General features: G+C 39.7%; 1 protein-coding gene across 5 annotated transcripts in view; it reads right to left on the bottom strand.

The window, feature by feature from the left end:
* UIMC1 (ubiquitin interaction motif containing 1) overlaps positions 1 to 21,977 on the bottom strand; it is a 137,406-nt gene that overhangs the window by 93,411 nt on the left and 22,018 nt on the right. For 2 of the 5 annotated variants that reach the window (XM_045799601.2, XM_087867794.1), the window contains one exon: positions 505 to 659. In XM_045799601.2, coding sequence (XP_045655557.1) covers positions 505 to 659 — 155 coding nt within the window. Of the gene's footprint in view, positions 1 to 504; positions 660 to 2,376; positions 2,621 to 21,104; positions 21,260 to 21,977 lie in introns of those variants that run through there. The other 3 variants (XM_045799678.2, XM_045799764.2, XM_087867795.1) reach the window with 3 other exon arrangements.

Here is a 21,977-nt window from a genome sequence, read left to right as displayed (position 1 = left end):
CTCTCACTTTCTAGACACATAAAAATTAACATTTACATTTGACTTACATTATTCTCATAGTTTAAAAATACCACCTTGGGTTAAAATATTACAAAACTGAGGAACTATGATCCATCCTCAGCCAAACAGTATGATTACGTTAAGTAATTCTTAATTCCATTTACAAATCAAAGTGAAGCTGAGTAAAAAACTGCATGCTCTGGGGCGCCTGGGTGGCTCAGTCGGTGAAGCGGCCGCCTTCAGCTCAGGGCATGATCCTGGAGTCGCAGGATCGATTCCCACATCAGACTCCCTGCTCAGTGGGGACTCTGCTTCTCCCTCTGCCTCTCACCCCAGTCATGCTCTCTCTCACTCTTTCTCTCAAATAAATAATAATCTTAAAAAAAACAAAACAAAAAAAACTGCATGCTCTGGCAAGTTGGCATTAAGGTAGAATTGCAAAACAAACCAGTCATGGAGAAGGCATAGTTTGAGACCTAGAGCTCCACTCTTCAGAATACTGACCTCTCCATCACTATCAGATATCACAATGAATGCATCTTCAAGTCTACGTTTCCTCTTCAGATTGACAGAACTGGCAGTTTCTGCATCTTTCTTCTCCAGGTTCTGAGCTTCAGAGGCTTCTTTAACTTTTTTCTTTCTCCGAGGCATTCTTTTGTCTGAAACACAGGGTAAGTAATTCACTCTAAGTGTAAGTTTTCCAGATGCTATTTGTAACTTAGTCATGTAACAGAAAAAAGGTTTCCATCTAAAAGAAGTAAAATAACTTCTGAACATTTCCACCACTCATTATAATTTCAATTTTTCTATTTAAAAAACTGTATCTAGATGTATCTCATCTCTGTAGGGACATTTCAATAGAAATAATACAACAATTTATCCTAGTTCCTTAAACATTAACTTAGATAATTGGTTCTCTTTTTTAAGGTTTATTTATTTATTTGAGAGACAGACAGCGGGCACGCATGCACAATCACACATGAGAGTGGGGGAAGGGGCAAAAGCAGAGAATCTTCAAGTGGACTCCCCACTGAGCACAGAGCCCGACGTGGGGCTCAATCTCATGATGCATGAGAGCATAACCTGAGCTGAAAACAAGAGTCGGACATTCAACCGACTGATGCACCCACGCGCCCCAGATAACCCGCTCTTTTGACTACATATTATAATTTACATAAAAAAGAATTTTTTTCAACAATGCCTCAACTTGATAAAGGACATCTAAAAAAACCCCACAATTAATATCATACTTAAAGGTAAAAGACTGAATGCTTTCTCCTTAAGACAGGAAGAAGACAGGATGAACATTATCTTGGAAATTCTGGGCAGGTCAACTATGCAAAAAGAAATAAAAGACATCCAAATTGGGAAGGAAGAAGTAAAACTGCCATCGCTTGCAGATGACACGATCCTGTGTTTAAAAAACACTAAGGGACGCCTGGGTGGCACAGCGGTTAAGCATCTGCCTTCGGCTCAGGGCGTGATCCCGGCGTTATGGGATCGAGCCCCACATCAGGCTCCTCCACTATGAGCCTGCTTCTTCCTCTTCCACTCCCCCTGCCTGTGTTCCCTCTCTCGCTGGCTGTCTCTATCTCTGTCAAATAAATAAATAAAATCTTTAAAAAAAAAAAAAACACTAAAAATGGGCGCCTGGGTCGCTCAGTCGGTTAAGCGTCCAACTCTTGATTTCAGCTAGGGTCATGGTCTCAGGGTCATGGGAACGAGCCCTGTGCTGGGCTTCATACTCAGCAGGAAGTCAGCTTGGGGATTCTTTCTCTCCTTCCCTTTCCCCTCCCCCTGCTGGGGCTCTTTTGTGCTAAGATAAATCATAAATCTCTAAAAAAACAAAAACAAAAAAATAAAAAACACTAAGAAATCCACTGAAAAACTATAACTAATGAAGAAGCTCAAAAAGACTACAGCATGTAGTCAATATACAAAAAATCAATTGTACTGTTATCCACTAGCAATAAATAATCCAAAAAGGAAATTTTAAAAATTCCATTTCTAGGGGTGCCTGGCTGGCTCAGTCAGTAGGGCATGTGACTCCTGATGTCAGGGTCCTGAGTTCAAGACCCATATTGGGTGTAGAGATTACTTAAAAAATAAAATCTTTAGGGGTGCCTGGGTGGCTCAGTAAGTTAAGCATCTGACACTTGATTTTGGCTCAGGTCATGATCTCAGGGTCATGAGATCAAGCCCCATGTCAGGCTCTGCATTGGGTATGGAGCCTACTAAAGATTCTCTCTTTCCCCCTCTCTCAAAAATAAAATAAAATCTTTAAAAAATAGGACAAAAATAAAATTCAATTTCTAATAGCATCAAAAATAATAAAATTCTTAGGAATAAATTTAACAATATAAGTGCAAGACTTACAAATGAAAACTTAAAAGTATTGTGGAAGGAAGGGTCCAGTTCAAGGTGACAATGGAAGATCCTGAATTAACCTCCTCCTACGGACACACCAAATCTACAAATATATATGGAACAAATTCTAAATAAACCTAAAACCTGGCAGAGCAACCCATTCACAAATGAGAGGGAAACCACATTAAAGAAAGTAGGTAAGGTTAAGAGACAATCTCATAAACCCCACCCCAGGCACAAGAACCCACAATGGGCAGGGAACTCAACCCAGGAACTTCTCCCTGAGGAGAAACAGGTTAAAACCCCATACCTGTCACCGGCGACGGGTATTAAGGAGGGCACATATTGCATGGTGCCCTGGGTGTTATACGCAAATAATGAATCATGGAACATTACATCAAAAACTAAGGATATACTGTACGGTGGCTAACATAACATTAAAAATTATTATAAAAAAAATAAAATAAAATAAAATTACAGAAATAAACCAAGCTGGGGAAAAAAAAAAAAACCATACCTGGCACCACAACTTTTAAGACTTACACCTGAGAGATAAGCCCCCTAAAGATCTAGCTTTGAAAGCCAACACAGCTTGCATCCACAAGACTCCCAAAACTCAAAGGAATTGAAAAGCAGTTCTCAAAAAGCTGGCATGCAAATTCATGCACCCCAGAGCTCAGCACAAAGGCAGCCAAGTGAAAAGCACCCAGACTTTCTGTGGAAAAGGCTTATTTGCTTATCCTAAAGCATCAGCCTGAGAGGCAGGTATCTAATTCAACATACATATGTGCCTACTAAAGTATTCCAAAGACAGAGGCCAGCAGGCACCATCTTTGCATCTCCCTCTCACTCAAGCTTGCCAGTATCCCCCAGAAAGGAGTTTGCACCCTTGTCTGACACTCCAATTTACAGCTGCTTCCCAGGGGATACTCCCAGATCATCTGCCTCTGGGGGCCACCAGCGGACAGTCTTGCAGGACTTTATATATAATTTGTATACTTTAAAAGCTACAGCCTGAGGGGGCGCCTGGGTGGCACAGCGGTTAAGCGTCTGCCTTCGGCTCAGGGCGTGATCCCAGCATTATGGGATCAAGCCCCACATCAGGCTCCTCTGCTATGAGGCTGCTTCTTCCTCTCCCACTCCCCCTGCTTGTGTTCCCTCTCTTGCTGGCTGTCTCTATCTCTGTCAAATAAATAAATAAAATCTTAAAAAAAAAAAAAAAAAAAGCTATAGCCTGAGAGTCTGGCTTCCAATTAGCCTTAATCTAAGTGGTAACTGAGTTCCTCCCCTGTGGGACACTGACAGTTTTTGGCATATCTTCAAGTGCTAAAAGACACCAAAAATATAGTAGACTCTTGGATAACCACAAAAGTTTGAGAGACAGCTAAATGCTAAGGCAAGGTTGAAAGATAAAATTCATCTCCTACATAAGGCCACTTTTTCAAAACTTGGGAGAGTTGCTGGGGGTTTTTTTTCTCAATTATTATTTTTAATTTAAATTCAATTAATTAACATGTAATGTATTATCTGATTCAGGGGTACAGGTCTGTGATTAATCAGTCTTACACAATACACAGCGCTCACCACAACACATACCCTCCCTAGTGCCCATCACCCAGCCACCCCATTCCCCCCACGCCCCTCCCCTCCAGCAACCCTCAGTTTGCTTCCTGAGATTAAGAGTCTCTTATGGTTTGTCTCCCTCTCTGGTTTTGTCTTCTTTCATTTTTTCCTTTCTTCCCCTATGATCCTCTGCTTTGTTTCTTAAATTCCACATATCAGTGAGATCATATGATAACTGTCTTTCTCTGGTTGACTTATTTTGCTTAGCATAATACCCTCTAGTTCCATCTACATCGTTGCAAATGCCAAGATTTTTTTTTTTTTTTTTTTTTGGTGGCTGCAAGAGTTGCTATCTTATCTAATGCATACAATCAACATGGAGAGTAAAGAAAATGGGGAAAAAAAGAAAAAGGAGTATGTTCCACAGGAAAAGAATTAGATGAAAGTTCAGAAAAACACCTTAACAAAAGAGAGGTAAGCGATTTACCTAACAAAGGAATTCGAAATAATGGTCATACATCCAAATGGCCAACAGACACATGAAAAATTGCTCAACATCATTTGGCATCAGAGAAATACAAATCAAAAGCAATGAAATACTACCTCAAACCAGTCAAAACAGCTAAAATTAACAAGTCAGGAAAGGACAGATGTTAGCAAGGATGTGGAGAAAGGGGAACCCTCCTACACTGTTAGTGGGAATGCAAGCTGGTGCAGCCACTCTGGAAAACAGTATAGAGGTTCCTCAAAAAAGTTGAAAATAGAGTTACTCTACAACCAGCAATTGCACAACTGAGTATCTACCCCAAAGATACAAATGTAGTGAACCGAAGGGGTACCTGCACCCCAATGTCTATACCAGCAATGTCTACAATAGCCAAACTATGGAAAGAGCCTAGATGTCCAATGACAGATGAATGAATAAAGATGTGGTGTATATATATACAATGGAATATTACACAGCCATCAAAAAATGAAATGTTGGCATCTGCAACGATGTAGATGGAACTAGAGGGTATTATGCTAAGCAAAATAAGTCAACCAGAGAAAGACAGTTATCATATATGATCTCACTGATATGTGGAATTTAAGAAACAAGGCAGAGGATCATAGGGGAAGAGAGGGAAAAAAATGAAACAAGACAAAACCAGAGAGTGAGACAAACCATAAGAGACTCTTAATCTCAGGAAACAAACTGAGGGTTGCTGGAGGGGAGGGGCATGGGGGGAATGGGGTGGCTCGGTGATGGACACTAGGGAGGGCATGTGTTGTGGTGAACGCTATATATCATGTAAGACTGATGAATCACAGACCTGTACCCCTGAACAAATAATAAATAATATGTTAATTGAAAAAAAAAAAAACCTCTAAACAAAACACACACACACACACACACACACACAAAAGAAATAAATATTTGGTATTCGCTCCTAAAAAAAAAAAAGAAAGAAAGAAAGAATGATCATAAAATTGCTCCCTGAGTTCAGAAAAAGAATGGATAAACAAAGTAAAAATTTTAATTAAAAAATTAAAAATATAAAAAATTATCAAATAGAAGTCACATTACTGAAGAATACAATAACTGAACTGAAGAATACAATAACTGAACTGGAAAATACAATAGAGGGCTTCAACATCAGATTAGATGAAGAAGAAAGGATCACTTCACTTGAAGACACATCACTGGAACTCAATTAGAGCAGCAAAAGAAAAAAGATGAAAAATGAGTGGTACATTAAAGAATTTATAGGACAATATCAAGCAGACCAACATTCATGTTACAAAGGTCCCAAAGGAAGAGGGAACAAAAGGGGCAGGAAAATTATTCGAAGAAATAATGGATAAAAACTTCCCTAACCTGGAGAAGGAAACAGACATCCAGATCCAGGAAGCCCAGAGAGTTCTAAAAAAGATAAACCCAAAGGAATCCACACCAAGACACATTATAATTAAAGTGTCAAAAGTTACAGACGAGGGGAAAAAATCTTAAAAGCGGGAGAGAAAATGAACATTTTACTGTGACTACAATAATTTGTTAAGGGAAACACAAGATAAAAAGATATAAACTGTGACATCAAAAACATGTTGGGAGTGCCTGGGTGGCTGTCAGTTGGGCATCCAACTCTCGGTTCAGCTCAGGTCATGATCTCGGGGCAGTGAGATCAAGCCCTGCATCCAGCTCCACACTCAGCACAGAGTCTGTTTGAGATTCTCTCTCTCCCTCTCCCTCTGCCCCTCCCCACTAAAATAAATAATCTTTTTTTTTTTTAATGACTTTGTAGGGAGAGTAAAAATGTAGAGCTTTAGAATATGCTCAAACTTAAGTTGCCTAGCAACTTAAAACAGACTGTTGTATATTGTTTTAGATAAGTCTCATGACAATCACAGAGCAAAAGCCTATAGTAGATACATAAAAGATAAAGGAATCTAAATATACCACAAGAGAAAATCATCAAATCACAAAGGAAGAGAGCAAGAAAAGAAGGAACAGAGGAATTACAAAGCAGCCAAAAAACAACACAATGGCACACACACACAAAAGGCAATAAGTACTTAGCTACCATTAATTACTTTAAATGTAAACGGGCTAAATTCTCTAATTGAAAGACTCAGAGTGGCTGAATGGATAAAAAAACATATCAAAGGCCCCGAATCGCCAAGGAACTGTTGAAAAGGAAAAACAATGCTGGGGGCATTACAATGCCGGATTTCGAGCTGTACTACAAAGCTGTGATCACAAAGACAGCATGGTACTTGCACAAAAACAGACACATAGACCAATGGAACAGAATAAAGAACCCAGAAATGGACCCTCGGCTCCTTGGGCAACTAATCTTTGATAAAGCAGGAAAAAACATCCGGTGGAAAAAAGACAGTCTCTTCAATAAATGGTGCTGGGAAAATTGGACAGCTACATGCAAAAGAATGAAACTTGACCACTCTCTCACAACATACACAAAGATAAACTCCAAATGGACGAAAGACCTCGATGTGAGACAGGAATCCATCAAAATCCTAGAGGAGAACATAGGCAGCAACCTATACGACATCGGCCAAAGCAACCTTTTTCATGACACAACTCCAAAGGCAAGAGAAACAAAAGAAAAAATGAACTTGTGGGATTTCATCAAGATAAAAAGCTTCTGCACAGCCAAAGAAACAGTCAAAAAAACTAAGAGGCAGCCCACGGAATGGGAGAACATATTTGCAAATGACGCTACACATAAAAGACTGGTATCCAAGATCTACAAAGAACTTCTCAAACTCAATACACGAGAAACAAATAAACAAATCAAAATGGGCAGAAGATATGAACAGACACTTTTCCAATGATGACATACAAATGGCTAACAGACACATGAAAAAGTGTTCAAAATCATTAGCCATCAGGGAAATTCAAATCAAAACCACACTGAGATACCACCTTACACCAGTTAGAATGGCAAAAATGGACAAGCCAAGAAACAACAATTGCTGGAGAGGATGTGGAGAAAGGGGATCCCTCCTACATTGTTGGTGGGAATGCGAGTTGGTACAGCCACTCTGGAAAACAGTGTGGAGGTCCCTTAAAAAGTTAAAAATTGAGCTACCCTATGACCCAGCCATTGCACTACTGGGTATTTACCCCAAAGATACAGACATAGTGAAGAGAAGGGCCTTATGCACCCCAATGTTCCTAGCAGCATTGTCCATAATAGCCAAATCGTGGAAAGAACCAAGATGCCCTTCAACAGATGACTGGATTAAGAAGTTGTGGTCCATATATACAATGGAATATTACTCAGCTATCAGAAAGAACGAGTTCTCAACATTTGCTGCAACATGGACGGCACTGGAGGAGATAATGCTAAGTGAAATAAGTCAAGCAGAGAAAGACAACTATCATATGATATCTCTCATCTATGGAACATAAGAACTAGGAAGATCGGTAGGGGAAGAAAGGGATAAAGAAAGGGGGGTAATCAGAAGGGGGAATGAAGCATGAGAGACTATAGACTCTGAGAAACAAACTGAGGGCTTCAGAGGGGAGGAGGGTGGGGGAATGGGATGGACTGGTGATGGGTAGTGAGGAGGGCACGTATTGCATGGTGCACGGGGTGTTATACGCAACTAATGAAGCATCAAGCTTTACATCGGAAACCAGGGATGTACTGTATGGTGACTAACATAATATAATTAAAAAAATTTTTTAAAAATCTATGACTTAAATAATACTAAAATCAATTGATTAAAAACACATCATCCTAGCTGTTCAGATTAACAAAATGTATCCTTGAAATGGATCATTAAATAAAGGAAATTACTTCATTGAAAAAAAAAACATATCAAAACACATCAAACATATCAAACACAACACTCTCCAAGTGTCCTTATCTGCTTTACATAGTAAATAAGAAAATTAAGGCCTAAACTTTTGGCTTAAATTACAACATTCTAGAATAAGAAAAATGTGATGTTAATCTATCACAAACATATAAAGCCTATCTTTGTAGGTATATCTGCTTTATCATAATATCACTTAAGACAAAAGTACATATTTCTTTTTCTATTTCAAAACTTATTCTGTTCTTCCTTCACTTACCCATTTATTTCTTCTCTCCTCTTAAATGAGAATTAGGATCATTTACAAAGACTGCAACTTTATCTTTTCTTAAAGATTTATTTATTTGAGGGGCACCTGGGTGGCTCAGTCAGTTAAGTGTCTCCCTTCAGCTCAGGTCATGATCCCAAAATCCTGGGATCAAGTCCCACACCTGGCTCCCAGCTCAGTAGGGAGTCTGCTTCTCCCTCCGCCTTTCCCCCTGCTTGTGCTCTCTCTTTCTCTGTCAAATAAATAAATCTTTTTTAAAAAGAAGATTTTATTTATTTGAGAGAGAGACAGCACATATGCTTGTGCTTACACAAGCAGAGCGGGGGAGGGAAAGGGAGATAATCTCAAGCAGACTGCCCACTGAGCACAGAGCCCAACTTGCCGCCCAATCCCACAAGCCCAAAATCATGACCAGAGCTGAAATCAAGAGTCAGATGCTTAACCTACTAAGCCACCCAGGCACCCCTTGCAACTTTAGAATTAGTATGGAAACTAAGCTTTTGTTCAACAGGAACATGACACTGTGTTGTACAAAGGCAATACAAATGAAATCTAATGAAAAGACTGATTTTTGGCTGCCTAAATGAATTGCCTATTTAAGTAAAATATAAACATTAAACAGCTAAGAAAGAATGGAAGGCAAAGAGATGTTAGACTATTTTCATGATAGTTTATGTATTCAATTCCGTTGCTGTGAAGAAGATATTTGTAATTATATAACACAAACAATATATGCTATAGTAATCCACAAAAAGATGGGGCCTGGGTCACCTAGGTTGCATAAGTTGGGAAAGGCCTTGCTGCAGGTGGACTTTGAGTATGATGCTGAAGAACTATATTGTGTTTTAATGATGGTTACTATCTTATTTCCCCAGAAACTGTGAAGTTACAAAGGCAGAAACTGTTTCTTAATTCACGTCTGAATCCCAGTATTTAGCTCAGAGCTTAGCTTTCAATAAATATTACTGAATAAATGATTAAATAATTTAATGACCAAATGAGTGTATGAATAAATGAATTGGATTTGGAAAGGCATAGAAGATGGGGAAAAGACAAATACAGTGTGCCTGTTATTCAGGGATCTGAAATATATTCAGATAGAAGCTAAATGTCCCTGCAAAATGAAAAAGAAGCAGAGACACAAACAGGCTTAGGTGCAACTCTGATAGAGTGATAAAGTTACAATTAACCTCTACAGAGTCTCTTATATTTCTCATTTCAATGGATTCTGTATTTTTAATTTGGAAAAGATTTCTAACATAAATTAGTGAAAAAGCTTTTTTATTGAGGTGTCAGAATATTTTCTGAACCCAATAAAAAAATAACAAAGTGAGGGATGCCTGGGTGGCTCAGTCAGGTGAGTGTCTTGCCTTTGGCTCAAGTCATCATCCCAGGGTTCTGGGATTGAGCCTCATATTGGGCTCCCTGCTCAGTGGGGAGTCTGCTTGTCCCTTTCCCTCTGCCCCTCCAACCCGCTCACGTTTTCTCTCTCTCTCTCTCAAATAAATAAAATCTTTAAAAAAAATAACAAAGTAAAGGCTGAACTCCATCATCTTCGTGATTAAAATACAAACCATTTTTTTGTCACCTATCGACAATAAAAGCTTGAAAATACCAGAGCTCTGTTTACTGAACAACATAGCTCTGATCAAGAAAAATCTAACTATAACTGCATAACTCTAAAATTCTAAGTCTATCCCTTCTAATTCTATTCCAAACACATTTGCTCCTTCTGCTGCCCTTACTACGTAACCATCTTTCTCATCTCTAATTCTTCTTTACTACGTGTGAAGAGAGTTACTAATTCTCCAGCATTAGCAGTAAATACGGTTGAGAACAATGACTTAGTCTTATGAACCCAAGATTAAATTTCCAAAGGAAAAAAAAAAGCTGGCATTGAATTTTGCAATGACTTCTTGGGTGTGACACTAAAAGAACAGGCAACAACAGAAATAAATAATTGACTATGTCAAAATTTTAAAATCTTATGCATGAAAGGACACTACCAATAAAGTGAAAAAGTGGCCCACAAAATGGGGGGAAATTTTGCAAACCATTTATCTGATAAGGGGTTAATATCAAGACTATATAAAGAACTCCTACAACTGAGTAACAAAAAACAATCCAATTAAAAAATGGGCAAAGGATTTCAATAGACATTTCTCCAAAGAAGATATTCAAATGGCCAATAAGCACATGAAAAGATGTTCAACATAACTAATCACTAGGGAACTGCAAATCAAAACCACAAGATACCACCTCACACTCCTTAGGATGGCTACTATCCAGAAAACAGAAAATAGCAAGTGTTGGAGAGGATGTGGAGAAACTGGAACCCTTGTATGCTGCTAGGAGGAATGGAAAATGGTGCAGCTATTATGGGAATTAGTAGGGCAGTTCCTCAAAATATTAAAAATAGAATTTTCATATGATCCAGCAATTCCCCTTCCAGGTATATACACAAAAGAAGCAAAAGCTAGGATTCACACATATTTGTACACCCACGTTCACAGCAGCATTATTCACAATAGCCAAGGAGTGGAAGCAACTCAAATGTCCACTGACAGACACAAAATACAATATACACATACAGTGGAATATTATTCAGCCTTAAAAAAAGAAAGCAACTCTGACATATGCTTCAACATGGATAAACTTTGGGGCACCTGTGTGGCTCAGTAGGTTAAGCGTCTGCCTTCGGTTCAGCTCATGATCCCAGGGTGCTGGGATCAAGCCCCGCATTTGGTTCCCTGCCCCAAGGGGAGCCTGCTTCTCCCTTTCCGTCTGCCTGCCACTCCCCCTGCTTGTGTGTGCACACACTGTCAAATAAGTAAATAAAATCTTTTTTAAAAATGGATAAGCTTTGAAGATGTTATTCTAAGTGAAACAAGTCAGACACAAATGGACAAATACTGTATGATTCCACTTACATGAGATACTTAAAGTAGTCAGATTCATAGAACAGAAAGCAGATTGGTGGTTGCCACAGGCTGGGGGAAGGAAGGATGCGTACTTATTGTTTAATGCGTACAGAGTTTCAGTTTAGGAAGATGAAAAAAGTTCTGGAAATGGATGGTGCTGATGGTTGAATGACAATGTGAATTACTTAATACCAACAAACTGTACACTCAAAATGGTTAAAATTGTAAGTTTTAAGTATATTTTGGTAAAATTTTATATATTTGGTAAATTATGTATATTTTGTTACAATTTTAAAAAAAGAAAAACAGCAAAGGCATACGCAATTGACCTTTGAACAATGTGGGTTTGAACTATGTAGGTTCACTTATATGTGGGGTTTTTTACAGTACAGTATTTTTTTTAAGATTTATTTATTTGAGGGGCGCCTGAGTGGCTCAGTCGTTAAGCATCTGCCTTCGGTTCAGGGCGTGATCCTGGCGTTATGGGATCGAGCCCCACATCAGGCTCCTCCACTGGGAGCCTGCTTCTTCCTCTCCCACTCCCCCTGCTTGTGTTCTCTCTCTCTGGCTGTCTCTCTCTGTCAAATAAATAAATAAAATCTTAAAAAAAAAAAAAAAAGATTTATTTGAGAGAGAGAGAGAATGTGCATGCACACAAGGGGAGGGGGAGAAAAAGGGGGAGACAGGCTGACTCCCCACTGAGCAGGGAGCCCAATGCAGGACTCAATCCCAGGACCCTGAGATCCTGACCTGAGCCAAAATCAAGAGTAGGACGCTCAACTGACTAAGCCACCCAGGCATCCCCATAAACATGTTTTTTATTATTTTTTAATGCATTTCCTTATTACCAGCTTATCTATTGTGGGAATACAGTATATATAATATATGTAACATAGAAAATATGTGTTAATTGGCTGTTTATGTTATCAGTAAGGCTTCCAGTCAACAACAGGCTATTAGTAGTTAAGTTTTTGAGGAATCAAGAGTTTGTACACAGATTTTCAACTGCGCAGGGTGTCACATGCCTAACTTCTATATAGTTCAAGGGTCAGCTATACATAATCTCATGGAAAAGTCTCCAAGATGTGCACTAATAAGTGAAAAATAAAAGAAAAATAGTAAATAACAGGATACCTTTTGTGCAGAAGATTTAAAAAAATCAGCATTGATAAATCTTTCTCAGGCCATCAAAAACAGAAATTAATCAATTTACAACCTTCAGCTCTCATCTCTAGTTCAAAAATTTTTAGGAAAAACTTTTTAACTAAAAAACACTTAAAAGCCTTTCGTAGGTTGTTCATTCAAGTAACTTAAGAAAGTTAAATAATTTTTCTAAGTATTACCTACTTTAAAATGTAAAAAAGAAGTGGGGTTTAAATTAAGGAAAACAATTATCAGTCAGAATTGTACTCAATACTAGAAAAAGAAATCACAATTTTGCCTCTCATAACTTGCTACCTACCCTGAGTCCCACAGTCAGCCATTTCAATGGAATCTCTAAAGCCCCTAATCCTGAGAAAATACTACTTGTTGTGTACTTCTTGCCCCAGCCACCAAGATAAGATTCCTGGAGAGATTCACAAAACCAAGCCAAATGATTTTTCACTGGTCGTTTCTTTTTTTTTTTTTTGGCATTTGATGGACTTTTAATTTAAAAAAATTATATATGAATAGATTCTTATAATGAAACTTCAAATAATGTGGAAGTATATGGAGTAAAAGTGAAAGTCTTCTTTACAACTTCCCCCTCTCCTTGTTCCTATCAGTTTTTTTTTAATTTATTTATTTTTTTAAAGTTCCATGATTACTTGCGTATAACACCCAGTGCACCATGCAATACGTGCCTTCCTTAATACCCATCACCAGCCTATCACATTCCCCCCCCTCCGAAGCCCTCAGTTTGTTTCCCAGAGTCCATAGTCTCTCGTGGTTCATTCCCTTCTGTTTACCCCCCTTTCTTCTTCCCTTTATTCTCCTACTGATCTTCTTACTTCTTATGTTCCATAAATGAGCGAAACCATATAATTGTCTTTCTCTGCTTGACTTATTTCACTTAGCATTATCTCCTCCAGTCCCGTCCATGTTGCAGCAAATGTTGAGAAATCATTCTTTTCGATGGTTGAGTAATATTTCATTGTATATATGGACCACAACTTCTTAATCCAGTCATCTGTTGAAGGGCATCTCGGTACCTTCCACGATTTAGCTATTGTGGACAATGCTGCTATGAACACTGGGGTGCATAAGGCCCTTCTCTTCACTACGTCTGTATCTTTGGGGTAAATACCCAGTAGTGCAATGGCTGGGTCACAGGGTAGCTCAATTTTTCACTTTTTAAGGGACCTCCACACTGTTTTCCAGAGTGGCTGTACCAACTCGCATTCCCACCAACAATGTAGGAGGATCCCCTTTCTCCACATCCTCTCCAACATTTGTTGTTTCCTGCCTTGTCAATTTTTGCCATTATAACTGCTGTAAGGTGGTATCTCAGTGTGGTTTTGATTTGAATTTCCCTGATGGCTAATGATTTTAAACATTTTTTCATGTGTCTGTTAGCCATTTGTATGTCTTCGTTGGAAAAGTGTCTATTAATATCTTCTGCCCATTTTTTGATTTGTTTATTTGTTTCTTGTGTATTGAGTTTGAGAAGTTCTTTGTAGATCTTGGATACCAGTCTTTTATCTGTAGTGTCATTTGCAAATATCTTCTCCCATTCCGTGGGCTGCCTCTTAGTTTTTTTTTATTGTTTCATTGGCTGTGCAAAAGATTTTTATCTTGATGAAGTCCCACAAGTTCATTTTTTCTTTTGTTTCTCTTGCCTTTGGAGATGTGTCATGAAAAAAGTTGCTGTGGCCGATGTCGTAGAGGTTGCTGCCTATGTTCTCCTCTAGGATTTTGATGGATTCCTATCTCACATCGAGGTCTTTCATCCTTTTGGAGTTTATCTTTGTGTATGGTGTAAGAGAGTGGTCAAGTTTCATTCTTTTGCATGCAGCTGTCCAATTTTCCCAGCACCATTTATCGAAGAGACTCTTTTTTCCACCGGATGTTTTTTCCCGCTTCGTCAAAGATTAGTTGCCCAAAGAGCCGAGGGTCCATTTCTGGGTTCTCTATTCTGTTCCATTGGTCTATGTATCTGTTTTTGTGCCAGTACCATGCTGTCTTTGTGATCACAGCTTTGTAGTACAGCTTGAAATCCGGCAGTGTGATGCCCCCAGCTTTGTTTTTCCTTTTCAACAATTCCTTGGGGCCTTTTCTGGTTCCACACAAATTTAAGGGCTGTTTGTTCCAGTTCTTTGAAAAATGTCATTGACAAGGATGCCCACTCTCGCCACTATTATTCAACATAGTACTAGAAGTCCTTGCAACAGCAATCAGACAACAAAAAGGGATAAAAGGTATCCAAATCGGCAAAGAAGAAGTCAAACTGTCTCTCTTTGCGGATGACATGATACTCTATATGGAAAACCCAAAAGAATCCATCCCCAAACTACTAGAAGTTATAGAGCAATTCAGTAATGTGGCGGGATACAAAATCAATGCTCAGAAATCAGCTGCATTTCTATACACGAACAATGAGACTGAAGAAAGAGAAATTAGGGAATCCATTCCATTTACAATAGCACCAAAAATTATACGTTATCTCGGAATTAACTTAACCAGAGATGTAAAGGATCTATATTCTAGAAACTACAAATCACTCTTGAAAGACACTGAAGACACAAAAAGATGGAAAAATATTCCATGCTCATGGATCGGAAGAATTAACATAGTTAAAATGTCTATGCTACCCAGAGCAATCTACACTTTCAGTGCGATCCCGATCAAAATACCAATGACATTTTTCACTGGTCCTTTCTAAGGAACTTAAGCCTTCAAGTCTTTCCCAGTAAACTCCTCCCAACCCTTTGTATATTTAAGTTCCTTCTAGATCCACTCTATTTCCTTGCTACAAACATTATCAACACTTCCTGAGCCTAAAAATAACTTCCCTCAACGCTATCACCAATAAAATTATCTCTCCTTTGCTTTATCATCAAATGTTTTTACTCAGAATCTACACACTGACACACACTATAAATTTCCAAAGCAATCATTAATTTTTAAAAAAGGCAGAACAGCATGTTTAGTATTATTTTACTTGTGTAAATTAGAAAACACACACACAGCCCTGTTTTAAAATCCATCTGGAAAGGGGCGCCTGGCTGGCGCAGTCGTTAAGCGTCTGCCTTCGGCTCAGGGCGTGATCCTGGCATTCCAGGATCGAGCCCCGCATCAGGCTCCTCCGCTAGGAGCCTGCTTCTTCCTCTCCCACTCCCCCTGCTTGTGTTCCCTCTCTCACTGGCTGTCTCTGTCAAATAAATAAATAAATAAATCTTTAAAATAAATAAATAAAAATCAAATAAAATCCATCTGGAAGGATACACAAGAAATTGCCGGAAGTGTGAGAGAGAATTTGAAAGATACTTCAGGAAAGACATTTTCTCTACTACTTAAATTTTGAACCATGTGTACATATTACTTTGATTTTTCTTTAAACTTTTAAACTCTGGAGATAATTTGAAGTTTTGACATTAATTTTAAAGAGCACATTCCATATCCACTATGTCCATTTACTACCCTCTTCTCTCCTATGTTATATAATCTGAATCTGCTCTCCTTTTTGGATCATAAAGATCCCCTTGTCACCAAATCCATATACCTCTCTTCAGTTCTCATTCCACTAGCCATCTTGGCAAATCCTTTATGATAGTCTAACTTAGTGTCTGTGACACTGCTCAACTGAGTTTTCTCCTAGATCTGACCTCTCCTTTCCTTCCTCTTCCTTCTATTCCCCTCATTAAATAAAAGCGTTTACCACTATACTATACTCAATCTCCTTTTCTCCCTACTTTGTAACTTCACAGTGGCATTCACTCTTGGGCTTTCAATCACAAACTCAATTTAAAGGCCCACAAGATATACAAATGCATCTAGGCTTTTCAGCTCAGCTCTAGTCCTACCATTTCTGATTTGCTGTGAAATTCTACTGAACATTTAAAGAAGTAACAATCTTTCACAAACTCTTAAAAAAAAAAAAAAGTGGGGGAACACTTCCCAACCCATTCTACCTGACCAGTTAATACCAATACCAGACAAAAACAATAAAAGAACAAGAAACCAGGAGCACCTGGCTGGCTCAGTTGGTGGAACATGTTACTCTTAGTCTCAGAGTTGGGTTTGAGCCCCACGTTGGGTACAGAGAATACTTAAAAATAAAATCTTTAAGAGAAAAGAAAGATAAAACAAGAAACCAAAATCTGTTTTAAATATAGATGCAAAAATCATCAACAAAATACTAACAAACCAAATTCAGTATTATATAAAAAGAATTATATACCATGACTAAAATGTATCAAGAGAAGGCAAGGTTGGTTTAAGATCTGAAACTCAATGTATTATAACCTATCAGTAGAATAAAGGACAAAAACCACATGATTATCTTAATATACACAGAAAGAGCATTTGACAAAATTCAACACCCCTTCATGATAAAAACACTAAACAAACTAGGAATAGAAGAGAACTTCCTCAACCTGATAAAAAGCATCTATCAAAAACCCATGGTTAACATCATAGTTAATGGTGAAAGAAAGCTTTCCCTTTAGACCAGGTCCAAAACAAGCCATGTCCACTCTCAGCACTTCTATTCAACATGATAGCAGAGGTTCTAGCCAGAGCAATTAGGCAAAAAGAGAGAGAGAAAAAGAAATAAAAAGCATCTAGACTGGAAAGGAAGAAGTAAAACAATATTCAGTTTTATCATTTAGATGCAATAATCTTGTATATAGAAAATTCTAAGAAATCCACTAAGAAAAACCTATCAGAATACACAAGTTCGGGGCGCCTAGATGGCTCAGTCGGCTAAGCGTCTGCCTTTGGCTCGGGTCATGATCCCAGGGTCCTGGGATGGAGTCCCATGTGCTTCTCCCCCTCCTTCCCACTCGTGCTCTCTCTCACTATCTCTGTCTCTCTCAAATAAATAAATAAATAAAATATTTTTTTAAAAAAAGAATACACAAATTCGGCAAGGCTGCAGGATACAAAATCAAAACAAAACTAAATGTATTTCTATACATTTGCATTGACCAATCTGAAAATGAAATTAAGAAAACAAATCCATTTAAATAGCATTCTAAGGACTAAATTACTTAGGCATAGCTTTAATAGAAGACATGCAAAACTCATACCCTGAAAACTACAAAATATTTTTTAAAGAAATAAGAGAAAATCTAAATAAATGAAAAACATCCCATGTTCAAGGATCAAAAAACTTAAAATAGTACTACTACTCCTCAAACGGGCATTTGGATTCAATGCAATACCTAATAATATCATAGTTGGATGGGTGTGTGTGTGTGTAAATTAACAAGCTGATCCTAAAATTCACATGGCAATTCAAGAGTTCCAAATATTTTAATCTTCACAAAAGCCAAAGTATATATAATTATTACTAGGAAGCATAAGTTCAGAAAAGTAACTTGTCAGAAGTCACAAAGGAGACACTGTCTCCTGACTCCAATACTTCATGACTTAATATTTACACCTCTTCTAACTAAAACTGCTGCCTGATGTATGGTATGCACACGTAAGTATGTGCTGAATGGGGGCACCTGGGTGGCTCAGTCAGTTAAGCGTCTGCCTTCAGCTCAGGTCATGGTCTCAGGGTCCTTGGATCAAGCCCCCACGTTGGGGTCCCTGCTCACTGGGGAGTCTGCTTCCCCCCCTTCTCCCCCCCAGCTCATGCTTTCAAATAAATAAAATCTTTTTAAAAAAACACGTGCTGAATGAACAGTATAATGTATGTATTTAAATTATTAAATGCAACATAAAGGCACAGAAGGACAAAATTATTATAGGTTGAATTGCATAGGTAAGACTTAGAAGTCAGAATTAGTTTGGGGGAATTCTGAAGGAATCATGATACCCCAGGAAAACATCTTATATGGAATAGTTTTCATCTTATTAAATGTTTCTTGTACCCTAGAGTTATTTAAACCAAAACGCTCAAATCTGACAGCAAGACTAGCTATACCACCAAATATACATAATTTCTTAAAGATATATAAATAAAAACTCTACCCTTCTCTGTAGCACAGAACGACCTGCAGTCTCAAAGTGGGTTTTCAAGAATTAAGCAGATAAGGGATTGATAAGAAGCATTAAGTAGAGACCCCCCCACAGATTACAGACTCCAAAATTCAGTGCTTCATGAGATTTAACCACACAGTAATTTTAAGAGTGAAAACAAGGCACTGGTTGGCCAATTTAAACAAGCAGACCAGCATATAGCGCACTACTGTTTATTTAAGTTGCTACCCTTAAAAATGAAGAACTCACTAAAATAATGGCTTATCTTCAATTACGTGCACTGAGGCTAAAGAATGAATTACCACTAACTGTGAAGGAAGAATAGAGTTTAGAGGCCAACAGCCTCATCTTAATCATGACAGGAATGAAATGTCTCTAAATGAATGCACAAACAGGAAAGCTGACAAATAATGAGACTTCCTATTTACTTCACGGGTAGCATTTTTAGTAGTGTCCTTGAAATTCCCCAATTTGGGATATTGTCATTTTCTTTCAGCATATCATCTTGATCTATCTAAAGAACAATTACTGAATAAATAACTTAAAATCTTGACATTCTACCTATCAAACATGTCAAAATCACTTTGAAAGCTTGCGGAAATAGGGACCTTAACAATAAGTCTTTATGAACGATTAACCGTAAATTACTGAGTAAGTCACTACTCAAGAAATTTGGTATCAAACATTATCACCTGATTTCAAGAGCTTGTTTCCTTGTTGGTTTTTTTTTTTTCTTTTAACATTTTATTTATTTATTTGGGCGACAGAGAGCACATGCAGGGAGGAGGGTCAGAGGGAGAGGGAGAAGCAGACCCCCGCTGAGCAGGGAGCCTGATGTGGGGCTCCATCCCAGAACCCTGAGATCATGACCTGAGCCAAAGGCAGATGCTTGGGGCGCCTGGGTGGCACAGCGGTTAAGCGGCTGCCTTCGGCTCAGGGCGTGATCCCAGCGTTATGGGATCGAGCCCCGCATCAGGCTCCTCTGCTATGAGCCTGCTTCTTCCTCTCCCACTCCCCCTGCTTGTGCTCCCTCTCTCGCTGGATGTCTCTATCTCTGTCAAATAAATAAATAAAATATTTTAAAAAAAATAAAAATAAAAAAAAAAGGCAGATGCTTAACCAACTGAGCCACCCAGGTGCCTCACTGTTTCCTTGATTTAAAAAAAGGTAAATGTGGCAGCTCTTTCTACCCACGGATCCTGTCCTATTGCTTTAATAAAATCACCTTTTGGCACTGATAATAAATAAATACATAAAATAAAAAAGGTAAATGCATTTACATGCACACACAGGCACACGCAGAATTCTTTATTTCCCTCTTTATACTCAGCCTCAGGACAAGTGTGTAACAAAATCGAAACACATTTTGAGTAATAATTATAGTCATTTATTGAGTCCTGGGATACTATTCTAGGCACCTCACACGCATTATAAAGGTTATCCTCCCAATAACTCTATGTGACAGATATCACTATTTTACACTATTTTTATCACTAATCATTACTTTAACGATTTTTATCACTATTTTACATGTTTGTAAACTTACTCAAACAATTGGTAAATTCTTAGTAGGTTGGTAAATGGCTATGTTGTGAACTGTAGCTCAATATGCCTGATTCCAAAAATACATTCTTTGATTCATCTCCAAGGCACTGCCTCCCAACAGGAAAAAAATAAAGACAGAAGCATAAAACCTTCACTTTTTCTTGATAATACTTACATCTTAGTATGATATAGTGACTAAATGCAAGAATATCGGAGTCAGGCTGCCTGGCTTCCAAACACCTCTACCACTTACGAGATAGGTCTTCCATCCTCAGTTCCCTCATCTGTAAACTGAGGCTAATAGTACCTATCTCATCAAAGTGTCGTTAAGATCAAATAAATGCGTACGTGTAATAGGCTTCAAAGACGGTCAACGTACAGAAGGAAACATCAGTTCTGCTGGAGGGGGAAGTGGCAAATAATAAGGATTTCCAAACAAAATATTTCTTTCTGGGCAAATAACTAACAGAAGGAAGGATCACTCCGCAACGAAACAGTAGCCTTGCGGGGGGAGGGGCCCCGTGGGGGAGACGACGAGAACCGAGCCTCCTCCCGGGGTGTTCGGCTTGAGGAAGACGCTTTCGAGGGACCGGCGGGGACCAGAGCCCACCGACTGACGAGAAATGACGAAGCAGCGCCCGGAGGATAAAGGCCGCACCCCCGGCGCGAAGTGGGCAGGCCTGGCACTGGGGGCGGAAGCCCACCACGGCGTCAGGCGGCGCCCAGCGAAGTCCCCAGGGGCCACCCTGGTGTCCCGAAGGGCCCACCCCGGCGTCCGGAGACGCCCACCCAACATCCTCAGGGCCCACCCCGACGTCCCGAAGGGCCGACCCCGGCGTCCGGAGAGGTCCGCCTCCGCGCCGAGAGCGCTCTACCCCGCGTCAGGGGCGCCGCTCCAAGTGAGGAGCGGGCCGCGGCCCCGGTGAGAGAAAAAAGGAGGCGGGAAGAGGGCGGGCTGGAGGTGAGCGGAGGTGGCAGGTACTCACCGACCGGCCGGCGCCCCTCTGCCGAGCCCCTCCTCCGGGGCGCTGCGGGTCGCGAGCGTCCGCAGCACAACAGGAGCGGGGGGAGGGGGGTCGGGCACGCGCGCGAAGTGAGGCACCGCGGGGAGGAGTCGCGCTCTCCGGACGGGTGTGGGCGCGTGCGCCGGCGTCCGGGGACGCTACCAACCCGCACCGCGGGGGGAAGCCGCGGCCAGGTCGTACCACTGCCCTAGGGCTGGAGCGCGCCATCGCTGGAAGTCAGACTCGATCTTCTCGCGCAGTGTGGGGCCCTCCCCCAGCGCTCGCGCTGTGCTTGTTCGCTGTATCATTTGTTAGCACGTTAAGGGAAACCAAAGAGTAACAACAGGGCGCTCAAAAACTACAGTGAAGGGGCGCCTGGGTGGCCCAGTCGTTAAGGCCCTGCCTTCCGCTCAGGTCATGATCCCAGGGTCCTAGGATCGAGCCCCCATCGGGCTCCCTGCTCAGTGGGGACCTTGCTTCTCCCTCTCCCACTCCGCCTGCTTCTGTTCCCTCTCTCGCTGTATCTGTCAAATAAATAAAATCTTAAAAAAAAAAAAAAAAAGAACTACAGTAACCCCTTCAAAGTCTCCTCTGCCACATCAAGCCTCCTCTAGCCCTTTGCATGTAGAATTATGCTGAAATTATCTGTTCGTATGACTACTTGAAAACTATGTCCGGATGGTAAATGTTACAGTCTGACCATTTCCGGGAAGGGAAGGAATCTGAGAAAATAAACTCTTAGAGGTGTCAGTTGGCAGTGTAAAATCAGAACAGCCACTTTTGGTGAATTTTAAATGTGCGTTTTAGGATTCAGCAACTTCATGTCTAGAAGAATACAGAAAGAAACTCCTACAG

This window comes from Ursus americanus, chromosome 15, assembly GCF_024610735.1.
Source record: "Ursus americanus isolate L20-20 chromosome 15, mUrsAme1.1.p, whole genome shotgun sequence".
In the NCBI taxonomy this organism is placed as follows: domain Eukaryota; kingdom Metazoa; phylum Chordata; class Mammalia; order Carnivora; family Ursidae; genus Ursus; species Ursus americanus.
This window is presented reverse-complemented; position numbering and strand designations above follow the sequence as displayed.